This window comes from Anser brachyrhynchus, assembly GCF_964034855.1.
Source record: "Anser brachyrhynchus genome assembly, chromosome: 11".
In the NCBI taxonomy this organism is placed as follows: domain Eukaryota; kingdom Metazoa; phylum Chordata; class Aves; order Anseriformes; family Anatidae; genus Anser; species Anser brachyrhynchus.
In genome coordinates, this window is record NC_137706.1 from 19,650,176 (window position 1) to 19,672,748 (window position 22,573).

The 22,573-nt window shown below is 51.8% G+C and overlaps 1 protein-coding gene across 5 annotated transcripts in view; it reads right to left on the minus strand.

The window, feature by feature from the left end:
* The window catches only part of IGDCC4 (immunoglobulin superfamily DCC subclass member 4), an 86,799-nt gene that overhangs the window by 24,236 nt on the left and 39,990 nt on the right, over positions 1–22,573 (minus strand). For all 5 annotated transcript variants that reach the window (XM_080551440.1, XM_080551441.1, XM_080551439.1 and 2 more), the window contains 3 exons: positions 17,806–17,939; positions 2,806–2,940; positions 68–223 (listed from right to left, as the gene is read on the minus strand). In XM_080551440.1, coding sequence (XP_080407566.1) covers positions 68–223; positions 2,806–2,940; positions 17,806–17,939 — 425 coding nt within the window. The remainder of the gene's footprint in view (positions 1–67; positions 224–2,805; positions 2,941–17,805; positions 17,940–22,573) is intronic.

The following is a 22,573-nucleotide window of genomic DNA, read 5'->3' on the forward strand; positions in this document are numbered from 1 at the left end:
TAATCCACAGCTACACGGCCAGCATTTCCTCACTTTACCTGGAGCATTTATCCTGCTCTCTACTCACCAAGGACGCGGAGCTCAGCTGCGGCTGTAACGAATTGCCTGGTCTGGGGTTTGTTAGCACGGCAGACGTACACTCCAGAGTGATGGGGCTGGCTGGAAGGAATGAGGAGGTTTGTCCGACCCAGCACGATCACATCTGTGGAAACGGGCTTTCCATCTGCAGGAAGAAACGTGCACAAATGTGGGAGGGAGCCTCAAGCTGCCCGTTAGGAGGGCTCGCACACGACGTGTCTGCCTAGATCCAGGATCGCAGCTGGGGAGCAGAGAGACCCTCAAATCCCAAACCACGGCCCAGCAGAGGATTTCAGCCCGGACATTCCTCGGTGCTCGACAGGCGTAGGCCAGCCCGAGAGAACACTGACCCAAGGTTTTGTTTAGCAATAATCAAAAAAGACCTGTTTTGGATCAAAACGGTCTCTAATGCCTAGGGCGTGCCTGGAATGAGACCCTCTAGGAATAGCACATTTAAGGGAAAGCTATGCTAACATCTTATTTGGCAAAATAAGGATCTGGATCTGCCTGCTGACCCCATGCACAATGCACGTCTCCTCCCTTCGTGTGTTAATGCAAATGTCAGTGAGAGCACTGCATGGCTAATGGCTTGGGGGTTCTTCCCTCTTCTGGGTCCTGGAAGTGAACCCAAATTGGAACCTCCATGGCTTCATTGGGAAGCTTCCACATTTACCAGCACTGCTGAGTAAGGGAGGAGATGGTCTTCTGCATCTTCAAACAGCCCTAGGCTCTTCAACGTGTTACAGACGAAGACAGTCGGCTGGCTGCTGGGCACTGTTTCCTCCCAGCATTGCTCTGATGGGAGAAACGTGGGGACCATTGTGTGGGTACCTGAATGAGTGAGGGGACAAAGGCAAGAGCTGGGGACAGGGTATGGACAAAGCCAATGTGGCCAAGGAAAGGCACAGCTGGGCAGTCAGGAACCCCCTGGCAGCACTTATCAGACTAATAGAGCCAGCCAGCTTGGGCAGTACCCGCACAACACCAGGCCTCGTCCCTCTCCAGCTGCTGATGAACGCAACAAAACCTGCAGCACTTCCCTGCCTTCACCTCCAACAAATTCATCTGACTCTGCACCTCAAGACAGGAGCGAGCTCTCCGCCTCCACTCGGAGCAGCTGCACCTCCTCAGCACCATCAGCGGGAAGCACGGCTGCCATCAGATTCTCTGCCCCCTCCATTTATTTCAGGGGCTTTCTGCTGGCCTCACAGTTCAGTGGCTGTGCGCTCAAAGGAGCGGAAAGGCTGCGCACCCCACTTGCACAGGAGCGGCTTGAAAACCTGCCTCCAGATGGTAGCAATTAGCTGACACCACCAGGGCTGGCAAGAGCCAAGCTGGCAACCTGGAGGTACAATCCTCCGAGTTACCTACGCGCCAGTAACCCAGCCTGCTCCTTAACGTTGTCCTGCAGAAGAACATGCTTGTATAATAACACAGAATTACTATTACAGTCAACACATCCTTTCCTGCTTGAAGAGTCCACGCTGGAAAGCAGAGGGGACCGAGCAACGACTTTAAAATAAAGCGTGCAAGGAACTCTTTCACCAGCCAATTCACCAGGGAACCAATTCACCATCCTTTCACCAGGGAACTCCTTCCCCTTCCTCTCCCGCCATCTGACACAATTTCATAGTGATAATTTAACTCTGATAACATCTATTATACTCTGGGCTTTCAGTATAGCAATGAGTAAGTAATCTAGCATGGGAAAGCTGTGTATTTCTAATTGTGAAGTGCAGAGGATAAAACAGAAACATTGCTGCCACAATATTTAATCCTTGCTGATCTGATTTCCAAAGTTGTGTCCCTTGAGATTTTTTTTTTTGCTCCTTTTTTGAAGGGAAGAGGAAATATTTGTATACACTAAAATCACTGCCTGTGGACAAGTCTGGGCTGAAGACCAACTACAATAAATGGTTACAGAGGGAAGGAGTCTTAAATTGTGATCCAGATTTATGAAAATGACTGAGAGCCTTTTCTGGGAGGGAATCGATTCCTGAGCTGAGAACAGGTTCAGTCAGAGCCTCTGAAACATCTGATGGATGTGACACTCGCTGAAGTGACACTAGCATCCTACTCGTGACTGAGGCTATCAGTGCTGGGTAACGTATGCCAGTCTGGTTTATTTGTACACCTCAAGCAAGATCTAAGCATCTTCCTGATCTTTCCATTATTCTGGGGAGAGGGGGGGGGAAAAAAAGCCAACGGTTTGAACACAGGAAAATTTTTGAACAAAAACCACCCAGCAACACTCCCAGCTCACAGCCATTTCAATAATTAACAGATCTTATCCTGTTTCATAATCCTTCGAGATAATACATTTTTTTCCCCCAGAGCAATGGCAGATTCCACAGAATCCCTGCTAACCTCAGAGTCACTGGAGGAGTGGCAGAGACCTGACCCCATCTGGTGACCTTTACCGCTCAAGCTCCTATAATGAGTATGACTAATTTAGATCAAAAGGCATCCAGGCACCGGAACTCCGCATATTTCACAGGTCAAACAGATATAAAGTGAATTGTGTGCTTTGTAGCCTGCTAGATTTAATCAGCATTTCCAGTTTAGCAAGGGCACCCTATCCTGTGACACCACCTGCGTCATTAGGCACTGATGTAAAAAGCACCTTTCTTGTCCCCCATATTTTTCTGCCTTTTAACAGATTTTGAAAATAAAGAGTCCCCAGGTTCCTCTTGATGACAAAAGCTTAATTCTGTCCCACACACTCACCCTGTCGTATCCAGGAGACGAAGGGGGTGGGATCGGCGGCTGCCATGCACTCCATCACCACGCTTTCCCCTGCCACCACCGTGGTGTTCTCTGGAGCAGCAATGATGGTGACATCTCCTCCTGCTGGCTGGGAACCTAAGGCCGAAGATAAAAAGAGAAGTCTGTTCCTCCAAACTGAGAAGCTCCCAGGAAAGCAGAGAACACCAAACCATCCCAGCCATGCTTCCCCAGGTTGTCTCACATGCGTTAACAGCTCCTGCCTAGCTGGAGGAGAAAAGCAGATCTTGAGTTTGTGTTTTGATGAAAAAATAACAAAGAAGTGCACTGAAGATTTATTCTGATCACACCAGCACTAACAAAAATTAGTGTCAGGATTTTCACATAGAATATAAGCAGAGTTTCAGCTCAGCATCTTCGTCAACGGTTGCTAAATGGATGCCTGTTAATTAGATGGAACAAGACACCTCTATCCTCATGTGGAGCAACTGCTCAGGACACAACCCAGCCTTCGCCAAGGCAAAGTAACGGCGCAGAAAGAATCTAACAACTCGGTTAAAGAAATTCTGATATCCAGACGTGTATTGTAAATTGCAACAAAGAGAGGTCGAGCCTCTGTGTCCAGCCCTTCACCCCTGAGCACAAAGGCTAACTAAATCAGTCACCGCGCATCTGGAGGGGGGTGTGCTATTTAGCTTACATGTGCATAGATGAATGGCCAGCACGTAAATCAAGTAACGTCTACACGAAGACCTACAGGCTGCATTGCACAATTTCTTGAGAACGGGATGGGGATTTTTTGCTTGAAATGAACCTTCTGCGTCTACCCACTGCTGAGCAGAGGTTAAGGGAAGGTGAAGGAAATGCCTTTGCAGCGGCCAGATTTCTGTTGTCAGATTAAAACAACCGGGGCACGCTTGAGAAGACCAGACTGTTCATGACCTTCGACAGCAGCAGTGCTGTTTTTCCAGCTTTCCCTGAAACGTCTAACTATGAGGGACACTTCTGTTGTTGTCCTCAGGAAGGGAGAAGTAACTACAGAGGAGTCACGTAGCGTAAGTAACTCCTTAGGCCTGCTCCAGGTGCTCCCAGGGCCTAGCTGCAAGCCTCACACAAATAAAAGCAGGACCTTCCTGTACAGCCCACAGTGAAACTCCCAGACTCAAGATGCTGCAGGGTTCCCACCAAAGAGGTTCAGAGAAGCTCATGAAGGACACATTTACCAGGACTGTTAAATTGAAGGCCTCGCTGGAGGCCCCGGCCCAGGATGTCCCTACATCTCTGACCATCAGACGCTGAGGGAGATGTCCAAGGAAAGCGCCACGTCCTCCAGACCCAGCTTCTAATGTACCTTTCCCTTGAGTGTGCTGTGGTCACTTTTGGAGATGAGGCCCTCTGCGGCAGCCAGGCAGCATTTGTTTGTACTGACTGGCCGGTGAACACCATCGGAAAACGGAGAGAGCGGGAGCCTGTGCTTGTCCAGCAGATGGAAGCAGAGACCGAGGAGCGCCCACGGTCCCCCACCTGGGGCAATGGCTGGACACAAAAAGCGACCCCAGCCCTGTGCAAACACCAGGAAAAATAGCAAAAATAGCTGCCGCAGGGCACAAAGGGAAGCCGGGCCAAGCACCCTCTGTCCAGCGGAAGGAGTTGGCCGCTTGCGCGGCCTGGTGCACACGGGCACGTAAACATCTCTTTTTGTGCTTCCAGCACGGTGTGAGCTGGCCAGGGCTTTGCCACATTCAGTTACAGAAGGGGGACAAGACGAAACCACAGACCAAGGATCCAGAGGCCCCCTCGCCAAACAGATCGACGTCCTGGCCACTCCTGACTGCAGCACCGAGCTGAGCCGGAGAGCGACTGAGAGAAAAGAGGCTGAATGCAGAAACAGGCACGAGAGCTTCCACGAGAGGCACGTAAGCTGAAGGCTCTCAGAAATGCAAGGCTTTCCAGAACAGCAGCTTTCATTTAACTCCAGTTCAGCAAAGCACTAAAATCCACAAGTAATCGTTAGTCCTGCAGAACAAGTGAGACACGGCTGGGCGAGCGCGGCTCGGTGCGGTCTCTTAAATTAGCAGCGCGCCTCTGCCCTTGCTCTTCCCCATACAGCAGACGAATGAGAACAAGGGGAAGGAGCTTTTGAGCCAGGATTTTGGGCAGGGCATGGCTGTCTGTCCACCTACCCCTTGGGCAGGACCTGGCTGCAACACTTCTGTGTGCACAATGCTATCTTTTTCTGCATGGTGCTAGGGAAAAAATGCCTAGAATGACAAAATAGCACCAGCCAGATGGCAACACATCCCTCGCCAGACTTCCAAGCAGCTTTCTCTACCGTTTTTAGAGGATGAGAGCGAGCTCCCAGACCCTTTGCACCCCTCTGTGTCAGCCAGGCGGGCAGCCCCCAGGTGTGCCTGGCACAAGCATGGAAGAGGCTGCAGGAATTTCATGCGAACACACCTTTCCTACACCTGGCATCACATCACTCAGTCCCCCAACAGCCACGTAGGGCTGTCGGTCACTGGGAGAGGGAGCTGACGAGCTGCCCAAAGCCTCACCCTGAGAAGGTCCCAAGTGCCGCTAGCCGCGGGCAAGCCGCCAGTAGGAGCCCCAGGGCTCACGACTGGCTGCTCCTCAGCTCCATGCTCTGGAAGGTAAAAAGAGGGCTGATACTGGGGCTTCCTGGCAGCCAAACCCAAGGCGCACAGCAAGTCTCAGTGGCTCTGACAACTAAGAGGGGCGACAGCCACAGGGATCTGCAGCTCAAGCATCCCTTTCTGCTCCCCTCGGCCAAAACTCCGGTCTCAGCCTTGAAAAACTATAGGGAAAAACGTATTAGCTCAGATGCCAGGTCTGTTTGTCACTGATTGTTACTGAAATTGTATTAAAAAATTAAACAGTTCTGCTTTTTTTCCCAGTACATTCCTTGGTGTGTGCATGGCTGAATGCCCTGCGTACCTCTTGCACCCACGAGCAGTTCTCTCCAGCTCCATATTTCACTGTGGGGCTGCAGAGCAAGCCTACAAGTCAAGCTCCTCTTTGGAGGAGCACGTTTTTCCCTTGCTTTCTCAACAGGCCAGTCAGATAGGACGGAGCTCAGGTTAACCGCTACAAACTGGCTTTGGTTTGGTTTGAAGAGTTCCCAAGAACAGACTCGGCTAACCAGGAAAACCTCCGCTCAGTGCAGTCTGACAAACATCAGAGCAAAACCAACTCTAGTTTTTGCCTCCGCTGCCACTGAAATAATTTCAGGTCAAGAGGGAATGTTGTTAGAACCAAAGGAAAAAAGAGCTGCAGTTTCCAAGACATCTTTCACTGCCTGAACAAAATAGGTCACCGAACACATCTGCACCATGCCGTCCAGTCTGGAGCACTAAAAGCTTTCCACAGTGCTGCTATTTTAAACTTGGGTTTTGAGATTCCTCTCCCCCACAGCCCCCTCTTTGTTTTGCCTCTCCAAGGAGCAAAGCTGCCCCAGGCAAAAGCTTTGCCCAGCCCAAGGCATGACCCATGAATTCAGATAAAAACTCCGTCACCGTCACCGCTGCCTTTGCGGAGTTTTTGCCCTTCTGAATCAGTTGGACCAATTTTACTCTCTTTTACCAAAAACTGTCTGTAGGGTGCAAAACGCTGCTCTGGGATGGCTCTGAAGGGGGTACTGAGACTGAGGGAAATCTCCTGGTCACTGGAACAATTTCAAATGAAGGCTCTGCTCGTCTGCACAGATAGACTGCAAGGCTGCAGGCCCAGCACAAGAGACAAGATGATGATACTGATGATATCAAGAAATATTTCAAAAACATTCTCCCAGTTTTTACTGTTTATGAATGGCTCACTCCAGTCGATTTCTCAATGTTTATGCATTTTACTCCCCTCCTACCACGAGTCAGGAAAGTCAGGCCAAATGGGGTCCAGGGCCAGGCGGAGACAGGCCCCGAGGAAACGCCACAAATCACTCACTCATCAGCAGAGGTAGTATAAAAATCAGAGAGAGGTAGCAAGGGGAGCACAGGGAACAGACAGCAATCGTGAGCATGCCCAGCACATCTCTGCCCACGAGCTGCCTAACCTGTAAGAAAATCCTGTACAGGTTCAGAGAGGAGGGAAACCGCACAGGGATGTGAAGGGAGGCACCATGGGGAGCTGCTCGGGACGAAGCGCAAAATGTTTATTTGAAGTTTTAGCTTGAGTTATAACATACGTGAGTGACTTCAAACTCCGCGAGTTTACAACTTGGGCCTGCCTCTAACACATCCATAATTCATCAGCTACCCTCTCCCCCCGCAGCTCCTGCTAGCTCGGAGTATCAGCTAAGAATTCAGGCAGTGCAACAGGAGGAAAAGGGGTTTTGTTCAGCCCATTTGTGACAGTCATTTGCAGTGACAAGAGGATGACTTCTTGGACGGGAACTAACACCTCTCTCTTGATTCCATAAACACCCTGCCTCGGCAGAACTGCTGGAGGTTAAACATGACTTGCATGGCGACACGCTCAGCTCTCAGCTGTCGGCAGCTCAAGATTTGGAGATAACCAACAATCAAGCAACAATCTTCTGTTCTGAGAACTTTCTCACCCTCTCCAGAGGAGGAGCATGAAACCTTATTCATCCCTGCGAGTCTCCTCCGGGAATAGATTCTAGCACCGAGCAGCTGTTCATTAGAGAAAGTCAATGCTGTCACTGCTGTTATTCTGCAGACAATAAAGGAGCAAATTACCCATTGCAAAGCACACACCTTCAAAAATGCAGGCGCTGTGTTTGCTGAGCTCGTCCTACTCCCACTCCCTAGCTCCCTTCCCTTCTCTCACACAACTCACAGACCTCCTGGATCGCGCAGGGAGACAGCTGACAGCAACCACAGAAGAGAAAAAACATCCTCCGCACCTGCCTTTGTCCTCTGTTTACACCGTCCTGGAAATTTATCGATGATTCATTTCTACTTCTACTCAGAACAGGATATTCTAGCAGGCAAAATGTCAAGGCAGGATGCTCGCCTAACTGGATCCTAAGATGCTGGCACATCTGCTTTGGGGCAATATAAACAATGTCAGGTCTCAAAACCGAGCACACTTAGCAGCAAGCATTTCTTCTTTTGTGGCTGTCCTCATCTGAGCACAGTGATGCACAGCTTGAAAACAAGAAAGTGAAGCAGCCAAAGGATCAGCCCCAGTGGTTTCCAGAAGTGACTTGAGATGTTAGACACCCAAAAATTCTGGCCTCCCCAAAGTGTCACAAGTCAAATGTTACCTCTTTTCCCCAAAAGCAGCTCTCACAACCATGCACCCTTTCCAAAAATTGCTGTTAGCTTCTCTCTTAACTCCCTCCTGCCCTTTTGCTACGCCAATCCCTGTGGCTATCTGAATCTAAGTTGTTTTCCTTCATCGCTGAAGCCAGGGAGGGGTAACCTTTGCTTACAAGCTTACAGGCTCAATTCACCAAATATTCGTTACTGCTTTGACGTTCTCTGCACTGAAAACGCCTCCTCTGCAGAAAATCAGCCTCTGGTTCACAAACAAGCCTTGCAGGAGCTTTTAGATGTGTGTCTCAGAGGCTCGTAGAGACAACAGAAACTCCAGCACTAACCACCCTTGGGTACTGAGACTGCAAAGTTTCCCCACTGCAAGCCGGCAGCACCAGTGCCCATAGCCTCCACCATCAGCAATGTTCCTTCCTTTCCCTTTTCAGGAGCTGCAGAGAGAGACACGAGTCCAACCTGGAAGAGCGGCTGAAAAGGAATTTGGTTTTTATTGCACAAGTGACACTGTATTGGCATAGCTGTTTTTTTCCTGCCCAATAACGTAAATGAGCTCAGTAACTCAGTTTCGTATTGTCTTTTTACCTCACCTCCTCAAAACATCTTGTAAACAGTTATGCATTTGTCAATGCAAAAGTTTAATTGAAAACCTGAGCGTCCGCATTTTGGAAGAGGGATGGAGCCTGTCTTCCTCAACAAGTCAGTGCTGTAGCAGAGCAGCTACGCAGAATTTATCTTCTTAAACATCACACAAAGAAACACGCATAAATGATTAAAACACAGAAGTCTAATCACACTCTTAGAGCTATTAAGAGACGTCAACACACAGCCATTGTATTCTCAAGCTACTATCACAAAATCCCCAACAAAAAGGCAGCAAACAGATCCCCAAACACACAGGGCAGCATTCCTTCTAACAGCAGGCACGAAACCTACAGCCTACAATATGCAAAATGGAGAATTTAATAGACAAAAATACACCTCTTTGATTTAAAAAACATAAGAGATTAACGAGTTTGGACAAGGGAGCGTTCATTCACCACCGGACACCCTCCTCGCACCTGCCACGGCCTCTGGGGTCTCTCCTTGGAGCACGTCGCTAGCTGAGTGCGGCAGGAGGAGCTGCTCTAGGAACTGCTTTTTGCTTGGCTGGGACAAACAGTCTGTTCAATGCTTCCCCCAGCTCCTCGCCCCTTGTCTAGAAGCCAAGGGAGCACATGGATCCCAGTCCAGACAGGCAGAGGGGCCATCAGGCAGTCCTCTTTCATTCCCCTCCACTTCTTTATACAGCTGACAGCTTTCAGCCCAGAAATTAAATCCCTTAATGCACTAGCTCAGCCACAAGCTGACACCCCGGACTGGGTGTAACCAGAAGCCCACGAAGAGGCTGAGCAGTGGCAGCTTTCCAGGAACGGCCTAGGATTTTTAGGGGGCTCTTCCCCCACCCCAGGTTTTGCCCTCGATCCTTCGGGGTACGGAGTTTTACACATCCAGGGAACGCTGAGCCCTGCTGCAAAGCAGCCTGAGCGTGTTTTGCCCACCGCTCCAGCTCCCGTAAAGCTGTCAACATTGGCTCTGTGTTTGCGTACACGCAGTTGGAACTGCTCTTCGTTACGCCAGGAGGGCCCGGAGCCAGCCAGACTGCACGACGGATTCCTGCTCGCTTCCCCAGCGAGCTTTTGCAGCGCCCCGAGCGGGAGCCAGGCTCAATAAACAGGAGGCGCCGCGCCGACAGCCGCGGCCACGCAGCCCCAGCTGCCCTACGGGAACCGGGGCTCTTTCTGCTTTTCTGCTGGGGTCCACAGGGTTGGAGACCTCAGGACCGTGCGTCTGAATCTCCAGCAGCCTGAGGATGCGTCACGGAGAGCTTCTGGGAGGCAGAAGACAGAACCAAAGCTGGGACATGGCAGAGGCAACGGGAAATGCAAGCCCAAGGCACAGCAACCTACCAGGACCACATTCAAATGCCATTGATAATGTCACTACTGCAGATAAAAACTATTATGCATAAGCTTTGAACAGCTCTTTGTGCTTTTTCATAGATCGGTGAGAGTGAGAAATTTCTCAGTTTCTGACTGAGAAAGGCACTCAGAGCAGGATTTAACCTACAGAGGGTGAGAAGCAAGGAGCAGGTACCTGGTGTACCCGAAGCACCTTGGAGAAAGGCAGAGCAGCACCATCCTAACCTGCCCTGAAACCCAAACATATAGCCCCAAAGGGCCAGGGGGGCATAAGCTCACCAGCCTCTGGGATTGAGGGCTCCCACATTTCTTTAATCATAACTCTATTTGTAATTAAATTGGGAAAGGGGCTCTTTGGAGAGGAGCGCAGGACACAAAGGCTGTCCCGTGGCTCCTTTCCCCACATACGAGGTGCTCACAAGGAGGGTTAGTTAGCTGACCACTGCTCCGTGCTAGCAAGGCAGCCCGTCTCCGCATTTTGGCTCTCAGACCTGCCCTCAGGATAGTGCACGGGCAAAAAAAAGACTTGGTTGTGTGCACCTGCCTGGATAATACTGCAGGCACTGCCACTCCTGGGTTTGAGAGGTCGCCCCTGCACCGAGCACGGGGCAGAAGAGCTGAGGCAGAGCATGGGCTGCACTCGCTTACGCATCCCGACACCAGCCAGCCACTTCCCCGGGGGATTTCTCCAGGCCAGTACATCCAACTTCCAGGATGCTGCCGGAGAAATCTCTCAGGAAAAAAAAATAAGAAAGAAAAAAAAGCAAGCTGTAAGGCAGGCAAATATACTGCTACCTTTTCTACAGAATTGAGATGGAGACATGGTCAACAGAAGCCCTTTCTGGCTCGCTCACACACCCCAAGCCCTGAAACCCCTCCTTACTCAGCCACCTCAGCTCATCTCGGCGCCCGGAGCCATTTCACTCCAGTAATTTCCTGCTTGCGCTCGGAGGCTGAACATTTCACAGGGGCTGACACCTATTTCATCAGCTCTATTTGCAATTCAGATCCACTTGCAACATCAGATCTGTTTGTAATTCATGTAACCCGTACCTCCAGCGACAGCGGAGGGGGAACCGGCTGGGGGCCCTGGGCCGAAAAGAGAAATGGCAGAGGAAGCCACCTCGCGGTGGGGTCTCCCCGCTGCCAGGGATGCAGAACGCTCCCTACGAGCGATGCTTCGAACACACAACACTGGGAGCCTGCAGTAACACAGTCTGGCGGCAAAGGGAGACTGCCAACTTGGAGGGAAGAACTAAAAGCAGATGGATGCATCTGCATTAACTCGGGACAATGCAAATCTGTTCTTCTAGGAGAAGTCTGGGAGGAAAGCTGGCTTAGGAAAGCTGGCTTTCCATGGGGAAAGTTCGTTAGCGATAGCCACACACTGTGTCAGACCACTTCGGTTGGCCACTTCCTTAAAGCGCTGCAGAGATTCCCAACCAGGCTGTGCCTGAGGACAGCATTCAGTAACCTCCCGTCCCCTCGCCCCATCCTTTTCTTCTCCCGCTTCTCGCTTTTATGCACAATTCACGCGGCGTTGCCCCTCTGCTGCACTGGGCACAGAGCAGATCCCAATGAAGGGAAACTCCCAGCTGCGTCCCCAGTGATCCCTGGTATCTGAACGAGGCTCGCAGCCCCTGCGATCGAGGCTGACTCACCCCAATCCCGTGCCTCAGCACCACCGGGCCTGCTGATACCAGCGGGACGGAGACAAACTTCCCCCTTATGCACCCCCTGCATCTAAAGGAACAGGACCGTGAGCTTTGCTGCGGCTCCGGAGCCTGGATGTCTTCACTCCGGCTCCTGGGATGCTGCAAGCGCTGCGGGGCACCACTAGCCCTCGACCTCAGAGAGCTACCGAGGCTCTGCTGCAACGCAGGCGATTAATAATTAACAAGTGCCATCGGGAAGCCAACCGCAGCAGCCTCGCTGTCCCGCAGCCCCTTGCAAGCTGCCGACCTGATTATTATCGCTGCTGTGAGCTGCGGCCCCGGCTCGGCAGGCAGGCACAGCCTGTTTAACACGCCCCGGGAGAGGCCGGCCGGGATCCCTGCAGCGTCGACACGCCACAGGGGAAGGCCAGCACCAAAAGGCTCCCGGAGGAGAGCTGAGTGAAGCCTGCGGCGAAAATCCTGCTTCAGTCCGAGCCTTACCAAACACCAGCTCTTGTTTCGAAAAGCCTCAGAAGCGCCGTCGATCTGGGTTGTTAGGAGATGCAGGTGGAGGACTGCGAGCCATCCCCAAATCCAGCCGGCCCTCCGGAGGCAGTGCCTGTAACACAGGAGCCTGGCAAACCCCAAACCCTGCTGGCAAACCCCAAACCCTGCAAGCACCCGTCGGCGTGCGAGGGAGAGACCAGCTGCCCCTGGGGACCTAGGAAGAGCTCACCTCTTCCCTGCCTTACATCCCCTGCTCTGCTCGATTGTCCTTGACACCTCTGTCGCCACTCACTTTGGTTCAGCTGTTCTGTTTAATGGGAAGTGAGGGCTCTGGGTTTTTTTATTTATTTATTTTTATTTAAAATCAAACCCTCTGTCACCGCGGGCTGCTAGAGCTGTCAGGAGCGCGGCGTATCATAGCCCTGCAGAACTTCACAGACAGCCGAGCTGAAATTCCCCCTCCGGCTCCCGGGAACAGGCTGCTGACACTCGAGCTCCGAGTTGTTCTCCCTCGGCGATGCGCACGGTGTGATGCACGCTGGCCCCGGACTGACTCCAGCAAGGAAGGAGCTGTGTGTTTGGAGGGGTGTCTGATGGGTGTCTGCGCCAGCCCTTCACCGGTTTCATCAAAAAGCTGGGGGCTCAGTCCTGTTCCACGCCCGCTTGAAGTCCCTGACTTTGCTAGGCTCAGTAAAAGGGAGACAGAATGAACCTTTACAGTCCGTTCTAGGCAGAAGGTCACTTCTGGCTTTAAAGATTTACTTATTAAGCTAGAAACGCTGTGTAATTCCTCCGTCACTTTGCCATCCTTCGAAATCACACTCACTACGGTTGGCTGAGCATCAGCTACCACAAAGAATGGGGAGTGCTTTCCCCAACCCAGCAGCTGCTTTATGTGAGCAGCTTCAGCTACCTGCTGCCCAGGAAACACGTGCAAAGAGAGTCCTCGTGCGTGAGCATTTGGGATGTCAAGAGCAGAGGGAGAAGAAAACCAGGGTGCCGGTTAAACCAGCAACTCACAGTAAAGGTGCTTTCTCCCTACGCGTTTCCGTGACCCCCTTGTCTCCCAGAGCAGCCTCTTGTGCCCGGACCGCTGCAGATGCTCTCCCTGCTGGAGGAAGACCACCCTGCTCTGGTCAACGCTGCCCTTCTCCAGCATCAGCAGCACCACAGGATCGATGCCCGGCTGTGGTCCGGGGGTCAGAGCAGAGCGGCACCGACCCGAATCCAAGCTGCCCCATCCCGGCGCCCGCATGCAGAGCGGCGAAGGGAGCGCGGCGCGTGTCGGCAGGGCTCAGGCTGAGAGCCAAGCCAGCATCCAGCACGTCGTTCGCACATGCGGGGACTGAAAATCCACTTGTAACAGCACGTCTGTTCCTGCGAGGTGGTGGCCAACTGCGAGTGCTGCTCACTTCATCAGCACCTCCACGGCCCTCCCCAGGGCTGGTCCCGTCCACGGGCTGTGTTCTCCTGCAGCCCCCGGGAGCAGGAAGCACCCGGAGCCTGGCTCTCCCTTGGGGCCTCAGCCACGGCCGCACAAACACCAAAAGAACAGAAAACACAGAGGTGTTTCAGCTGCCTCCCAGCTCCGTCCCTGTTACCGTATTTCATACAAATATTTGACTGAGAAATACATTTGCTGGGGACACTGCTGCAGCAAGCTGCTACGGCTGTCAGCGTAAATGATGTTCTGCCAACGGCGATCTCGCGGCGTCACCTCTAATAGCACGGCACTAAATCCCAGCTCACGGGGGACGTGCTCATCCGCTGGAGGACTCTTTGGTGGCGTGCTCAGCCCAGACCCCAGCCCGGCTGTGTGCGCGTGCAGGGCGCTGCTCCGCGCTCCCCGATCCTGCAGCTACGCCAGGACAGGCACAGGACTGTGCGGAGCGTGTCTGCGGGACCACCACAGTAACATCCCCGCAGAGACCTTGTGTCAGTGCTGGAGGTGGGCTGCTGTGTCCGATTCTTGCCAGCCTGGCCTGGGCCAAAAGGTTTTGCCCACGTACCAGCATGACATGCCACCGACATCGCAGCTAGGGTTACTCTGCATGCACAAATCAAGAACAGAGTGCAGAGAACACAAGAAAGAAAAAAAAAAAAAATCAGGTCCATATCCACATCCTCCTCTCATATGAGCACACTGACCTCCTGCACCAAACGCCTGTACTGCCTCCAGACTGACACGTCGCTGCTCCAAGCCTGTTTATCTGTGTTTATAGAGGTGGAAATTGAAAAGTTAAGGAACTGATTCTCCCTGTGGCACACTGTCAGGAAGGAAAGGAGAACCTGAGCGCCCTGGCTCCCAGGACCTCGCTGTAACTCTTCTGCAACGACCACCCTTAAATGCGAAGGGAGACAACCACCGAACTCTACAGGATGGGGCTGTGGGGTCAAGATCTCAAAACGGATGGTCTTGTTTTAATCTCTGTACTTCCCCCAGCCCAGTCAAACTCCATTACGATCTGAAATTGATAATCTCACACACAACACTGTGGTGCCCAAGCCCTTCTGCTGTCCTTCCTTGAGAAGGCAAGACTTAGCATTTCCCTGTGTGCGCGAAGGACCTGGGACACAGGGGAAATTAACTTTTTATCTGTGAGCCCAGAGCAGGGCTCCACCAGAGCCTGCTTCCTGAGAAAGGAGCTGCAAGAAACAAGACGCAGCCCCGCAGGAGCTGACCCCAAGCGGAGGCAGCACGCACAGACAGCGCCTGGGAAAGGCGCCCTGCAGCCAGCTCCTAATGCCCTTCTTGGCAGCGCTCGCAGCAGGGCTGCGGCGTTCATCCATCATCCATGCAGGTGAGGGGCGGCGCTGCCAGATGTGCTCGGTGCTCCGCCTGCCAGGGAGCAGCGGAGATCCGTGGGGGGAAAAATCCAAGCCCTCCCTCCGCTCCTATTTCTCCGGCGGGCTCCGTTTCAGGGCTGCGCGCCTGAATCCCGCTTCTCCGCCTGCTCTCCTCCCCTCCCGCTCAAAACGCCGCTTCCCCGGGGAACGTCTGGAAATTTGCACCATGAAGTCTGCGCAGCCGAAACATCTGCAGGGCTCGCGGCCCTCGCTCTGCCCTGCCTGCGTGCGGCCAGCGCGCGTCTGGCCGCTGACGCACAATCCGGGCCGCTCCCCGCGACAGGGCAAGTCACGGCAGCACGGGAAGGGACATTTTGGGGTTTTGGGGCCGTTTTTTTTAGGCCATGCAAGTATGGCAGAAAGGGGTCGTGCTAATTGCTGTCTCTCCTGGGTAAAGGCCTTTAGTAAGGGGGATGGAACAACCCCCAGCCACCATATCTGGAGCGAGGGGGAAGGGGAGGGAGAGAAAGGGCAGCTGAAGAAGAGTTTTAGGGAAAAGAATTCTTTTGCTGTGCACAGCCAGTTCAAATCCAGCACTGGCTGGCAGAGGCATGAGCATGAGGTGTTCCCAGGCCTGCGAGCTGGCAGCCCGGTGCCAGCGGCAGTGTTTGCATTACACCAGCACGACCCAAAGTCCATCGGGACTGCCCAGTGCTGACACCAAAGCTGCAGGTGCAGGTGGTAAGGAGCCTCTAGCTCCCATGGCACAAACCCCTTCCTTCAAAGACTGGACCCCTCTCACCCCAAAATCAACGGCTCACTAGCCAGCAGCATGCTTAGCTGCTCCTTCCTGCAGACACAAAGGAGTTTGGCCTCTGAAACATCCAAACGAGCAACTCAAGCAATACCAAACAGCTGTATCACAGGTTTTTGTTATTTTTTTCCTCTCTTTCCTTTTCTTCTCTGTCCTCTAACCAGCAAAGGATTTCTGCCTGACCAGTTCACTCCAAGTACTGCCAGCTGCTTCTGACCAGGGAGTAAAAGACTCCTCGAGCCAGTCCAGGCATCCAAAAACGTGCCTCTGATAGCGAAGTGCTGAAACAAAAAAAAGGATCAATACCATGCCAGTCACTCGTTGAGGAGTGTGTGGCCCACACAGGTCACTGCAGTTTCCCATCTGTCTCAGAGATACTTTTCCCCAATTATAAAAATCCCCAGAGATTTAACAGGCATGTTTTTCATCACGATCAGCTCAATCTGGTGAAAAACTCAACCTCGCATATTTGTTTTTGCAGCCAGCGGGTGGTGTGGTGCTGCAGAAGCGAGATTTGGGCGAGAACTCCAGGCAGAAATCTGCTCGGCCGGCTGGTGCTCCAGAAGGAACGCTTCCCATTTAACCTCTTCCATCGCCTCCATTTGCAAAGCAGATTAAACACTGCAGAGTACAAGATACAATTATGCAGAACAAGTTATTATGCCAAGGACGGCATATTCACCTTTGTAGCCTGATCAATATTACTTATCAATAGCAAACCAGACCCAACGCGGGAGCTGTCTCTGGAGCAAGCCCTCCCCTTGCCTCGGAGCTTCGTTAAGCACACAGAGGATCTGGCAGAGGCTGCCAGTTGGATACTGAGCGTTCAACTGCTCACAAATTCTCCGCAGATTCCACACGGATTACCTCCACGACACAATCCATCGATCGGAGGTGTGTTCTCAGGCCCCCGTTAATTACATTCCCCGCTGATGGATGAAGAGCAAAGGCGTCTCTGGGAAAACACGCCGGCAGCAGCATGCCAAGCAATACAACCCCGAACAAAGACAAAAGGGGCTGCGAAGCGTTTCAGAGCATTCGAGGTTAAATGTGCCTACAAAATACACCGGGGTCAGCAGGACCAGGAGGCGGATTGGGCAGGGGGGCAGCGTCCCAAGGGAAGGGACGGCTCAGCCAGACCCGGGGGTTTCGCCACTTGCAGAAGGGGATTACACCACCGGGGAGGCAGCCAGGCGTGCTGGGAAGGATGCCAGCGTCTGGAGACCCCCGCTGCACTCACACTCGCTCTCAGCTACCTTCTCGTGCCCCAACTTGCCCACCGCGCTCTTGGTTTACAGAGAAAAATGCACTCCGAGGCTGAGGCCCGGATCGGGAGGCGAAGGACAGCTCGCACGCAAAGCCCTGCTCCGTCTGCGTCACCAGCAGAAAGCCCAGCTGAGAGTGCTCTCAAATAGCAGGAAGATCTCTGGAGCCTGCCCCCCAGCTCGGCAGAAAGCCAGCGAGGCAGACAAAGCGTGCTAGGCGGGTGTCTGTGCGCTGAAGCTCCTCCGGACCCTGCTATGTGACCTGGGGTAGACACAGCCCTGCTAATTACTCCATCCTCTGCTTCTCATTAGCTTGGCAAGCATCTTCCTCTGTCCGTGCCATTGCTTGCCTTGCCATCCGAGGCCCCTGGAGATTAGATCACAGCACCCCTGCGCCTCCCCGAGGTGCAGGCAGGGTGCCTGACCCTTGCTAACAGCCCTAGCACATAACTGCTGTTACAATCCACCTGCAGAAGAAAATCCCTGGGCGCAGAGAGAAACAGACCCTTTATTACTGTCGGCTGCCTGGTCCTGGGGCTGGCCAGAGCAGCCAGCTGCAACCCCCAGGTGGCAACACCTCCCAACCCTGCTCGCCCCATCACAGCAAAGAGAAAATCCTTATTAAAACGCCTTCTCTGCAAGTTTTGGCCAAACGCTGCCCCCATGCAGACCCACCGGGGCAGGAGAGGGTCTCACCGACGTGTCAGCTCAGCTCTCCATCACACAGCAGCTGCGTGGCCCAGGCCAGCACGCTCTGCCCCTTACCTTTCAGGACTCTGAGGACCGCGTCGTTGCTGTAGCGCTTCCGGGCAGCGTTGCTCGCCACACAGTGGTAAGCCCCAGCATCGCTCTCCTGCACGTCCACGATTTGGAGGACACCGTTTGGAAGAGTTATGAACCTGAGAGAACAAAAGGAAAAGTGTGAGATAGGATATGCCTTGCCTGAGCTATCCGTCAACCAAAGCCCTTTTATCCCTGCTTTTTCTCCTACAGAAAAGTCGCGTGCAGGAGCTGGTAAGCACAGCAGAGTGGGACCAAGAAACCTTTGAGCCATCCAACTGGTGGTTCTCAAAAAGCAGCAGGTACAGACCCATCCGCAGCACTGGAGCCTTTACAACAGAGGTTCAGCTTCTAGGACACCAGGCCAACAGGGCTTTGCAGATACAAACCAAGTGTATAGCAGCAAACAATTAGCTACACACACAGCTTTCCAGACATCCCCAATTGTACAAGTGCCTTCACACGCACAGTCTGCTACGATCAGCCTCAGCACTTGCTCTTCACAAAGGTTTGGTAGCCAGAGCAAAAAACATCACAAGGAATTCTGAACATCATCCCTTTCATGTACACGAGCGGACCGAGCGTCCCACAGATGCCCCTTCACGGCTCAAAGCAGCCAGGACCCCGCTCCTGTAGTGAGCAGCTGCCTGAAACTGCGCCATCCCTGGGCTGTGCTGATTGCTTTTGTTCTTCCAAGAATTTCTGGCTTTCACAAGCTGGCAAACTCACACCCAGGCATTCAGCATCCCCCCCATTCGCCCATGGGGCACTACTGGGGAACACTTCCACGGAGTGAAATGGCTACACGGCTCACAACATGAACACAATCCTTGCTGCATTATAGCGAACAAAGCAGATGATTAGCAATTAGCATAAAAGTAGGAGCTGGCTGTCAGCATCTCCATTTTCTGCCTGGATTCCTAGATGGCAGCCTCTTTATTCTTGAATGCAAGGCGCAAAGCCTACGTGATCCTTTTTAATTATATATGAGATCCATTTTTAATTGCAAGCCTCTATAAACAGAGCTGCCGAGCTTTGACAGGCAGCTCTAGGTTATCAGTCTTCATTATGAAAAGGACACATTCAAAGGCAATTGCTAAGGGGAGGGATAGCAGCTTCCACAGGAACAGCACAAAGACAAGTTATAACCATGAATGCCAGCCCTTCCATCCATGAAGATCCCTGAAAGTAACCCTGACATTAATAACTGTGGTTCTGCAGGCGCTGAGCCAGCTGGAAGCCATCAGCAAGGGTCATGGAACCAGGGGGACCGTAAGAGACGAGCCACCCCATGTCCAAGCCGTGGTCACCAACAGCACGCCCATTCCTGCAAACACTTACCTCGTGGTCCCAAACCTCCAGCAATGGGAATCCCATCCCCACCCCAAGCAGCTTGCTCCAGACAAATATCCCTGCTGCAAGCCTAGAGCCTAGCCCAGACCTCAGCTGCTGCGATCTGAGCTCAGCACTTCTTGCTCTCTGGGCAGCAGATGCAGAAGCAGAAGAGCTAGCAGAGCTCCTCCTGTGACCATGCTGTCACTGTATGCACGATCCTACAGATTCAAGGACGCAGTCTTGGTGAAGCTTCCCACGTAAGCAAGGGCCACTGCTCCACATCCCCAAAGCCATGCTCTCACTGCCTACAGAGACACACTTTGCTCAGGATCACACTCCAGAGACTTCAAAGGAGACAGTATCCTGAAAACCCTTACCAGGATGCCTCATCAGGACACAGGAGAACGAGGACAAATATTTGCATCTTCTCAGCACTGCGGAGGAAAAGCTTCCCACTGTGATAGTATTTATTTTTGTCGTGCATCTGCTGTTTGAGTCCGTAATTAATATCAAGATATTTCAAGCAGTAGGCAAAGCATCTTCCAGCCACAAGGAAGAGACTCCAATTCTCCATCACAGAATCACCGGGGCTGGGAGGGACCTCTGAAAACCTGCAGTCTTCTCCCTCTCGGAGCAGGGTCAGCTGGACCAGGCTGCTCAGGACCATGTCCATACCACGTGTATAGCAGAGAATATTCCAGCATTAACAGCACCGTTCCCTTTCTTACCTTCTCCCCAAGAAACTGCTGCCACATCCTTTCTCGCAGGCTAACCCGATACAGGCTAAGGTACCCCAGGCCAAGTGAGGGATCTGCTGCTTTGTTGCAGGCTCCAAGTCTGCTTTTGCTCACTGCTGCAGAGCCGTGTGGGTGCACCCAAGCACATTAAGGCACCGCTGACACATGGCAGAAGTAAACCCTCCATGAAGATAAAACCCTCCCTTAGCCGAAACGTCGATAAAAGATGCTGTGACTGCAGACCATGCGGTCTAAGGTATGTGGTTATGTGCAGACCTCCGAAGACCTCCAGCTCTTAGCAAGCACTCATCTGGGCTCTAGAGGAAATAATCAGCAATTTGGAGCCTCGTGTGAAACACAGCCTGTATGTAAAATGGAGAAGAGCCTATGCCAAAAGACGTAGCACACACCCCAAAGCAACTGCAGTCTAGAGAGATCCTGCAAGCCACCTCTCAGCAGCTGCTGCAGATTTAAGACTTTTTTTTTTTTAAAGTGCTTCAGAGACAGAATTGTAAAAAGAATTCTGTGTCTTATTCCCATATGGGAGTTGGATTCTGTCCTGAACTTTGGCAGGGTGGGAAAGGTATTTTGAAAACCTCCATAAACGCTTCCGTACCCTTTGGGTTGTTTAAGTGCTTTTTAAACTCAGCCTTCAACACCTTTGAGATGGCACCGTGCTAGAACCTGCGCCCAACGGCAAAGGCCAAAGACAGCGCCCAAAGGCGATAGGAAATATGGGAAAAAATATAGGGGGAAAAAAAAAAAGAGAACAAAAATATTTATTAGGCTTTTTTCAGTTTACTGTGATTGCTCTATCCCTCTTTACATGCACCAATATCACAGCATTATGTGGAAGGCTGTATCTGTAGGCCCAGAGCCTGATTTGGGCATACATCTGACGGTGCTATTTCGGGATGCGAAGCCATCGTCCTGATGCCTACCTACCCAAATGATTGCTTTTTCACAGGCTCATCAGCCGTGTGCACAGGAGGGAGCGCACAGCAACCAGAGGCTGGCCTGGGAGCTGGTCCTCAGGCGCGATGGGGCAGGGCTAACACAGAGGTCTGGGTGGCAGCCAGCGGTTCCTGGAATTAATTCCTTCGAAAGCCGGTTACGTGAAATCCAACAACAACAACAACAACCAGACAACAGCAAAAAAAGAAAAAAAAAAAGCAAATCCTTCTGAAAAAGGACATTAGCTAAAACACGATTTAAAAAGCAAGATCTGCAGCCAGAGATTACGGTCTGTTTTTTTACAAGGAAAACAATTTTCAGGCTGCCCGTGTTGAAAGCAATCTCCGAGCAAGTAACTTCACAACATCCATCCAGCTGTCTCATTAAAAAGCCATTGCCCAATCTACTGCACACTTCCTTCTGCCAACCCTTTCTTTTTTTTATTACCTTTTTTTAATTAATTAATTTTTGTCTCATTACAAGGCAACAGCTTCCTACGAACCTTTACATACCACACTTCATACTCAAGGATATAAGCCGTTATTCTTACAGAAACTATCTTTGTAGAAAAATTATTCCTAAACCTTACCCCCACCCCTTTCCATCCTCCCCTCCTGCCTCTTGGATTGGCTTTCCTGGGAGGGAAACAGCTCCTTCTCCAGAACAGCAAAAGAGTTTTTAGGAACTAAAGGGCAATGCAGTCACTGATCCCTTGCAGGGATGATGTCTACAGACCAGCTAAAGCCCAGCTACTGGTTTATTCTCTTTGCCTGTAGCTGACTTTCCTTGATAGAAGGTATCATGCTGCAGGGACTCCTATCTTTTCCTCCCCCAGAAAAAAAAATAAATAAAAATTCAGGGACTTTTACTAGATCACCTCCATACATAGGAATAAAACAAATGGCAAGACCACCCGGGTTACTGAGCACACACGGAGCTCTAGAACAGTCATTAACCCCAAGACAGATCTGTGTGGGACAACAGTGAAGAAAACAACTGGCTCTAAAACCGCAGCTAAATCTAAAGAAAAACTGCATCACCGTTCTGCCAGGTACACCCCAGCACCAGACCCCACAGTCAGATGGGGAAATATTCCTCAAGCCAGGACCCCCAAAACACTTCTACCCCACTTAACTGCACGAGAGGAGGTGCCAAAGGCAGCCCCCACTGCACCGTGTGCCGCACTCCGTACACGCAGGGGCCTTCCCAGGGTGCAGGAGCTGTGCTGTACCAACTGGCCCCATTTCAAGTTTCTCCACTCACATTTATGCTGCTGTCTGCCCTTTGGCACACTCTTCTCTGTCTCCCTTCAACACTCCAGATTAAGAGCAAGAGGCTGATATGGAAAACTGAAGCTCAGGTCTCGTTTAATTACTTTGCTTATTAGCCAATTTCTACCCAATTTCAGTTCCACTGAACTCTCTTCTATAGACTGAGTGCTTGGTCCATCACATGGCAAAGGTTCCAGAACAAGAGATGAGTAAAAAAAGGGAATGGTTTTGTTGGTGGTGGTCTTTTTTGGTTCGTTGGATGATATCTGGGGAAAGGCTTATTTTATTTTGGTGTTTTACCAACCTATATGCACGTGTCCCTCAATCACCTGCTCCTACAGCACTTCATTTTTCAGGTTCAAACATGGTCTATCATTTTTCTCTTCATTCTACATTTCAGGAAGGATTTTCACATCCTAAGTGGTCATGTTTCAGGTTTTTTTTTTTCAAGCTAAC